The sequence below is a fragment of the Bufo bufo genome, chromosome 9, assembly GCF_905171765.1.
Source record: "Bufo bufo chromosome 9, aBufBuf1.1, whole genome shotgun sequence".
Classification (NCBI taxonomy): Eukaryota; Metazoa; Chordata; class Amphibia; order Anura; family Bufonidae; genus Bufo; species Bufo bufo.
The window spans coordinates 226,335,385-226,343,727 of NC_053397.1; the positions used below are offsets into that span (position 1 = coordinate 226,335,385).

The window sequence follows — 8,343 nt, forward strand, 5'->3', positions numbered from 1 at the left end:
CCATAACTGAAAACGAACCGAACTGGAACCGGCTCCGACACCGACCATTCTTGTCCCTCCAACTGAAGAACTCAAGCCAACATGGCTAACATCTCAGGAAACCTGGAACAACTTGGAATTCCATCTGCCAAGGAGTTTTCAACCTGAAACAGAATAAATAATATAGCCAGTGTAAACACATGGGTACAAATGTGCAATCTCGACCCTATAACGGTCGTACATTAAAAAGGTCGCTGAAATAGAACCATAACAAACCTCAACGGTAAAATATCATAAATAACAACAGATACAGCGTAATAGTCAATAATAATACCATAACAGTAATAATAATAGGGGGGGCAGGAGAAACCTAGGGCGGGCAATACTCGCCTCCGTGTCTTTAATAAAACTATGACTTTACGTCATGAAATAGGAAAATCATTAAGTTTTACATCAAGACACGGAGGCTTCGTATTGCAAGTTCAAAGCTGCTCAATAATAGATGAAAACACATGAGGGGGAGGACGGAAATAAAACTCTGTGAACGTCGTGGCCCTAGACCAGTCAGCCAGACGCAGAATATCCTCCAAACGAGCCCCCGAAACCGCCAGGGCAGTAGCAGCCGCGCCCCTGGCCGAGTGAGCGGTAAAGATCGTCGTATCAATCCCAGAAAGGGACATGACCCACTTCATCCAACGCGCCAAAGTGGGACTGGTAACCGGACCAAAGGGATGGCGAATAGAGAGGAAAAGCTGCGGAATGTCCGCAGAACGGTGAGACCGAGTGCGCAACTCATATTCCCGTAGACAAGCTACAGGACAGAGTGCCGGGGAAGACGGAAAACTGGGATAGGACACAGACCGAATATTGGTCTTGGTGCGCCGCGTGATGTTAAAAGTAACACCCTCGGGAGTAAAGGATCTGGCATCGTGATCCAGAGCCCTGACATCAGAAATCCTCTTACAGGAAATCAGGCAAAAAAGGGTCAGCAACTTGGCTGACAGTTGACGGAGGGAAAGAGCCGCGTTGTCGGGCCAGGAAGAGAGGAAAGAAAGGACCAGGGAAACATCCCACGTAGTGGTGAAACGTGGCCGAGGAGGCCGAGACAAGCGTGAGCCACGTAAAAGTCGAGACACTAAAGGGTGTTGACCAGCAGGAACGCCATCAAATCCCTGATGAGTCGAGGAAATCGCAGAACGGAACAAATTGATGGTCCGATAAGCTTTCCCTGCCTCAAAGAGAGAAGTCAGGAATTGCAACAAATGGGTTACAGATGCCGAAACGGGATCCAGGTCCCGTTCCATGCACCAGCTAACCCAAGATCCCCAAGCTGCCCGGTAAGATTTTCGGGTGCCGGGAGCCCAAGCGTTGTCCAGGAGGCGTCTAGTTGCCTCCGAAATTCCCTCGACCTCTCCTGGAGTCCTGAGATTCGGCACGCTAGAAGTTGAAGGGAGCCTTCGACCAGCAGGGGATGTGGGGCACCCAGAGGGTCCTGGAGGAGATCCGTCCGCGTCGGGAGTAGGAGAGGTACATCGACCAGGAGTTCTAGGAGGATCGGGTACCAGGCTTGAGATCCCCAGAAGGGGATCACCACCACCAGTTCCGCCATCTGGCGCCGAGTCTGTAGCAACATCCTCGGAATCATGGCAAACGGTGGAAACGCGTAATGTAGGCCTGAGGACCAGTCCTGTAGAAACGCATCCACCGCTTCTGCCTCCGGGTCCGGCCGCCAGCTGAAGAACCTGGACAGGTGAGTATTGAGCCGGGAAGCAAAAAGGTCTATGGAGCAAGGACCCCAGATGTCCGAGATTGTGGAGAACATTTCCGGATTCAGCCTCCAGTCGCTGCCGTCCGTGAAGCATCGGGAACTCCGATCCGCTTTGTAGTTGTGAAGACCTGGCAGGTACTCCGCCTGAATCATGATGTCCCTGGACAGACAGTAGGACCAGAACTCCTTCGCCAGTCGGGCTAAGGTGGCCGATTGAGTGCCGCCTAGGTGATTGACGTATCGGACCGCCGACACATTGTCCATGCGTAGACGGATGCATGCATGAGCTATGCCCTTGGTGAAACTCCTGATGGCAAACGAACCCGCTAGAAGTTCCAGAGCGTTGATGTGCAGCTGGGTCTCTGACTCCGACCATCGACCCCCAGTGGAGATACCCTCGCAGTGGGCACCCCATCCTTGGAGACTCGCGTCCGACTCTACCGTGAATTCCGGTTGGAATCCGAAGATTGCTCTGCCGTTCCAGGCTTCCAAATTGCTCAACCACCAACGAAGTTCCTCCTGAGCTTCTCGATCCAGAATCACAGTGTCTGCAAACGAGGCCCCGGCACGGAGGTGGGCGATCTTCAGGCGCTGTAAAGCCCGATAATGGAGTGGAGCGGGGAAGACTGCCTGGATAGAGGAGGCAAGTAACCCAATGATGCGAGCCAGGTGGCGTAGGGATATAGAGGGAGTTGAGAGAGCATGTCTCAACTCCTTGCGTATCGTCCTCAATTTCTCTGCAGGGAGGCTGAGAGATTCCGCGACAGAGTCCACCGTGAAGCCCAGAAACTCCATACGTCGAGTCGGTGTGAGGCAGGATTTCTCGAGATTGAGTAGAAAACCCAGACCCGTCAGAAGATCCGAGGTCCACTGGAGATGTTGCAGCAGAGACGACTGACATTGGTGCATAATGAGGATGTCGTCCAGGTATATGACAAGACGAACCCCACGGCTCCGAAGCCAGGCCATGACTGGGCGCAGTAACTTGGTGAAGCACCAAGGCGCTGAGGAAAGACCGAACGGTAGGCAAGTGAAGCGCCACACTTCGCCCTTCCACAGGAAGCGCAGAAGATCCCTGGAGGAGGAGGCAATCGGGACCGTCAGATAGGCATCCTTGAGGTCCAGCTTCACCATCCAGTCCCCCGGAATCAGCAAGTCCCGAAGGAGGTGAATCCCCTCCATCTTGAAGTGGCGGTAGCGCACCACAGAGTTCAGTGCCCGGAGATTTATGACCGGACGAAATTGTCCCCCTTTTTTCTGAACTAGAAAAATGTGGCTGAGAACGCCCCTTTGGGTAGGAGGGGCCCTTTCTATTGCATCCTTGTGCAAGAGGGAAAAAAGTTCTACGTCCACTAGCTCCCTGTCCGGTAGTGCCAGGGGAGGGGGAGAAAGGACGAAATCTGGCGAACTCGTAAGTTCTATGTGGAACCCCTGCACAGTGTTCAGCACCCATGGGTCTGATGTGATGCTGGACCAAACGTGGGAACATAGACGGAGTCTGCCCCCTACACAAGGAGTGAAAGAAGTCCCCACTGGGGAAAGACTTACCGAAAGATTTTCTGTAGTTCGGATTCCCTCTAACCGACCTGGAACGCCATTGGCCGCCTCTGGCCGGGAAGAACGAGGGAGGATTCCTTTGGTCCTGGAAAGGAGGCCTCTGGTTGAAGGAGCCTCTGCCCGAGCTGTGGGCTTGATAACTGGAGCGGCCGGACAGACGGCCCCTACTACTGCCGGCCCTAGTGGAGACCCGTCCCTGAAACACCCTTTTCATGGAGGACTGGGCCTTGTCCAATGCGGTAAATGCTCCAACGTACCTGCTGAGGTCCTTAATGAAGGAATCCCCGAACAGCTGACCCTGGGCATCCTTCCCTGTCTCAGTGAGTGCCAGGTTGGCCAATTTTGGGTCAATCTTAAAAAGAATGGCTTTACGCCTTTCAATGGACAGGGAGGAGTTGATGCTGCCCGCAATGCAAATGGCTCTTTGTATCCAGCCAGTAAGCTCCTCCGGATCAATCGGAGGGCCGTCCACTCTGGCCGATTCGGCCATTTCAAAGATTTTGGCGAGGGGCCCAAAAATGTCGAGGAGCTTGTCCTGACAACTCTTTATAGCGGAATCCAGCCCTTTACGGGGATTCCAGCCGGTTTTTGCCAAAAACTGCGTCATCTTTTGATCCACAGATGGCGTTTCACAGACCTTGTTGGGGATCAATGGTCTAGGGCATTCTGCACGGAGCTTGCTGCGCGCCTCTTTGCTGAGAGGACGACGCACCCAATGCTCCAGGTAGTCGCTCACATGAGCTACCGGCATCCACTCCGCCGACCTAGGGTGGTGGAGGGCATCGGGGTCAAATAGTGGGTTGCCTGAAGGATCCACCAGGGTAGAAGCCGTGTTAGGAGCAGTGGCGGATGCGCCCATGGACCCAGATGTGGAAGGCCTAGGGCCTGAGGTACCTGGAAACTCAGGTTCCATCTCCAACTCCCCATCAGAGTGGTCACTTGCCTCCGCATAAGCCTCCATGTCGGATTCATTATCCGAATCTATATCATTAGTTTGTGCTCTAGCACATTTCCACGTTCGCGCCCTTTCTGCCTGGCGCGGTAAGGCTCTTTTGCGCGATCTAAGCGCGCTATCATGGGTGGCTTGGATCACACCAATCAAGTTCTCCTGGGCAGGAGGTTCAATGGTAGGCTGCGGGCTAGTGAGTACAGGCAATTGAGTCGAGGGACCAGGGGTATGGGCAGACAAGGCCTGGGAGATGGTTTGGGAAATCATTGAGGACATGGATCCCATTGCCTCAATAATAGCACTAGACACTGAGCGTTGAAGCTCCAGGGCCTGTGCACTCATATTTGGTGAGCTGGGGTCCCCAGTGGTTGGAGGGGGACTAGGCCCAGAGGGAGAGCGGTCAGAAGACATATTTAGGAATTTTAAATAACTATTTAAGTGGCAGAAAACCTAATAGGGGATGCCTTATATATTAGGGGTAACTATGACTGAGGAGGTAGATACCTAAAGAGGGGTTAGTCACCCCAAGCGCCGCAGAGCAGGAGCCGATCCAGAGCCAGCGGCAGATGTGCACGGCAGAGAGATGTGTACGGCAGAGAGCTCCGAAATCCCGCGAGAGGACGGGCGGGAGCTCCCCAAAATGGCCGCCGAGATCTCGGGGCCGCGGGAAACAAAGCGGAAGCTGCCGCCGACACCAAGACCGCCGGGAACCAGCGGGGTGGAATCGGAGCAGAGAATGAAGGTAGGGGAAAAGAGGGGAGGTGCAGAGCGCACCCCAAGAGAAGCGGAGCGACAAAATTAAATAACAACGTGGTGGTTGAAACAAGGATGGGATGGGGAAAAAAGGGGGGGATACCCCCTGATGAAAAACGCAATAGGCGCAGGGGAAAACAGTTGGTAAGAAAGCAACTAGTCACATATGAGGGGAAATAAAAAACAAAACCTGTCAAAGGGCAGAAACTATGTATAATAGATAAGCCCTAATAACACAGGGTAATGAAATACAGGCATGATTACATGCAAAAACACTTCATAAAATACAGATAACTTAGCTTTGGTGGAGCAGCAAAGAAAGAGGAAGATATAAAGAGGACACTGCTTATTATAGGATCTGTCAGGGGAGGATCCATTGTTGTTTTGTTTATGTTAATTTCTCCTTTGCTGCTATTGGTGGAAGTAAAGAAGGAGTAAGCAATACGAAGCCTCCGTGTCTGGCTGTAAAACTCAGGATCAGTACAGGATAAGTAATGTATGTACACAGTGACTGCACCAGCAGAATAGTGAGTGCAGCTCTGGAGTATAATACAGGATGTAACTCAGGATCAGTGCAGGATAAGTAATGTATGTACACAGTGACTGCACCAGCAGAATAGTGAGTGCAGCTCTGGAGTATAATACAGAATGTAACTCAGGATCAGTACAGGATAAGTAATGTATGTACACAGTGACTGCACCAGCAGAATAGTGAGTGCAGCTCTGGAGTATAATACAGGATGTAACTCAGGATCAGTACAGGATAAGTAATGTGTGTACACAGTGACTGCACCAGCAGAATAGTGAGTGCAGCTCTGGAGTATAATACAGGATGTAACTCAGGATCAGTACAGGATAAGTAATGTATGTACATAGTGACTGCACCAGCAGAATAGTGAGTGCAGCTCTGGAGTATAATACAGTATGTAACTCAGGATCAGTACAGGATAAGTAATGTATGTACACAGTGACTGCACCAGCAGAATAGTGAGCGCAGCTCTGGAGTATAATACAGGATGTAACTCAGGATCAGTACAGGATAAGTAATGTATGTACACAATGACTGCACCAGCAGAATAGTGAGTACAGCTCTGGAGTATAATACAGGATGTAACTCAGGATCAGTACAGGATAAGTAATGTATGTACACAGTGACTGCACCAGCAGAATAGTGAGTGCAGCTCTGGAGTATAATATAGGATGTAACTCAGGATCAGTACAGGATCAGTAATGTATGTACACAGTGACTGCACCAGCAGAATAGTGAGTGCAGCTCTGGAGTATAATACAGGATAAGTAATGTATGTACACAGTGACTGCACCAGCAGAATAGTGAGTGCAGCTCTGGAGTATAATACAGGATGTAACTCGGGATCAGTACAGGATAAGTAATGTATGTGCACAGTGACTGCACCAGCAGAATAGTGAGTGCAGCTCTGGAGTATAATGCAGGATGTAACTCAGGATCAGTACAGGATAAGTAATGTAATGTACACAGTGACTGCACCAGCAGAATAGTGAGTGCAGCTCTGGAGTATAATACAGGATGTAACTCAGGATCAGTACAGGATAAGTAATGTATGTACACACTATGCTGCTGGTGCAGTCACTGAGTGCAGCTCTGAAGTATAATACTGCTTGTACTTTTGTCATTTGACGCCATGTCCGCTGCTGCCTTAGATTGAAGCCCTCCAGGCCGGGCTGCTGAAAGTCGTTCCTCAGGCTGTGTTGGACCTTCTCACCTGGCAGGAACTGGAAAAAAGAGTCTGCGGAGACCCTGAAATCTCTGTAGAGGCCTTAAAAAAACAAGGTAAGTTTGTGGATGGATTACCTCTATAATCTGTAACTCTCCTCTGTTGGTTCTGACGCGTTTCATGTTTTCTGCAGCCAGGTTTGAGGAATTGGAACCAACAGACACTCGGGTTCTGTATTTTTGGGAGGCCCTAAGTAACTTCACAAACGGTGAGAATATCTGCACGCCGGGTAGGGGAATATCCGCAGACGCGTCTGTGGGACTGAAAGGCTCTGGTGTTGGACAGAACTCCACGCTGCTGGTCCTTTACAGAATAGTGGGGGTTGATTTGGACAGTTTTACAGTTGTTTGTGGTGAACTGCGCCCCTGTGTGCATAGAACAATGGTCTGTGGAATTCCAGGTGTTGCATGCTGGGAGTTGTAGTTTAGCAACATTTGGCGAGCCACAGGTGGGAGATCCCTGGTATAGACATTCCCTCCTTACTGATTCTCACGAAACGTATTTGTCTTGTACTTTTCAGAGGATCGCAGCCGCTTCCTCAGGTTTGTCACTGGGCGCAGTCGTCTTCCAGCGCCGATTTACATCTTTCCAGGTAAATTCAGGTGAGTACGCCCAGCCCATGGTATATGCAGGAGATCTGTGCTGGACACAGACTGATGTCGGCCCTCTAATCCGGCGATTTCTCACCCATAGTTCAGAGACTACGGACGCCCTCCCGGAATCCTCCACCTGCTCCAGCATTTTATACCTGCCCATCTACCCCAGGTACAGTATCTGTGCCTGACGCCCCCTGCTGACCGCCCAGCGTCATAATCTGTCATTGATGGTTGAGAGTCTCCGAAACGCGTTGCATTGCTGATCTCTGCACACGAGCGTTCATTGTCATTTTGTGTCTTCCAGCGCCAAGATCTGCGAGGAGAAGCTGCGCTACGCTGCGTACAACTGTGTGGCCATCGATACAGACATGAGCCCATGGGAGGAATAAAATGGCGGTGGACACGAGACTCAGCCCCGGCGCAGGGAGAACCACATGTTATTGTTATGAACTCTTAATACCCTGATTGGTGGCAGAGACCTTTAGTTGCTGCTTGGCTCCTGCGCAGTTGTCCCTGGCGGCTGCGTGGTTTGTGACATTTTTATTTTTGTTGTATGGCTCTGACAGTGTCCGGTGAAATACTGCTTATTGTACCCGCCTGGAGGTGGCGCTACCTCGACTCTGGTGCCCGAGGGCTGGGTGCTTGTTCTACAGGGCTTCTAGAAAATCTTCTCTACAAATTGATGTTCATTTAATAGAAATATTAAAATTATTGCAAAATGATTGATGAAGTCCATAGCAGCCGTGAGTCTGGGGGCTCATTATGTAGGGGGCTGCTCTGCAGCAGGACCTGATAATTGTGATGGGAAATGATAGACGCAGCGAAATACAGGGAAATCCTGGGGGGAAACCTAAACTGCAACACTGCACAACAGTCGGGGGTCTGTGAAGAGCAAGGGGGTTATCCAGGCTGTAAGAGCCCCCAAAGGTGCCTCTCCTGTGAATAGTCCTGCATCCCTGTACTGTGTAATAGATGTAGATCTTGTGG

General features: G+C 50.9%; 1 protein-coding gene across 5 annotated transcripts in view; it reads left to right on the top strand.

Moving 5' to 3' along the window:
• HECTD3 (HECT domain E3 ubiquitin protein ligase 3) overlaps positions 1-7,930 on the top strand; it is a 29,658-nt gene extending 21,728 nt beyond the window's left edge. For 4 of the 5 annotated variants that reach the window (XM_040408170.1, XM_040408173.1, XM_040408169.1 and 1 more), the window contains exons 18-22: positions 6,687-6,816; positions 6,894-6,968; positions 7,281-7,362; positions 7,454-7,525; positions 7,661-7,745. In XM_040408170.1, coding sequence (XP_040264104.1) covers positions 6,687-6,816; positions 6,894-6,968; positions 7,281-7,362; positions 7,454-7,525; positions 7,661-7,745 — 444 coding nt within the window. Of the gene's footprint in view, positions 1-6,686; positions 6,817-6,893; positions 6,969-7,280; positions 7,363-7,453; positions 7,526-7,660 lie in introns of all 5 variants that reach the window. The other variant, XM_040408168.1, reaches the window with a different exon arrangement.
• Positions 7,931-8,343: the final 413 nt, after the last annotated feature.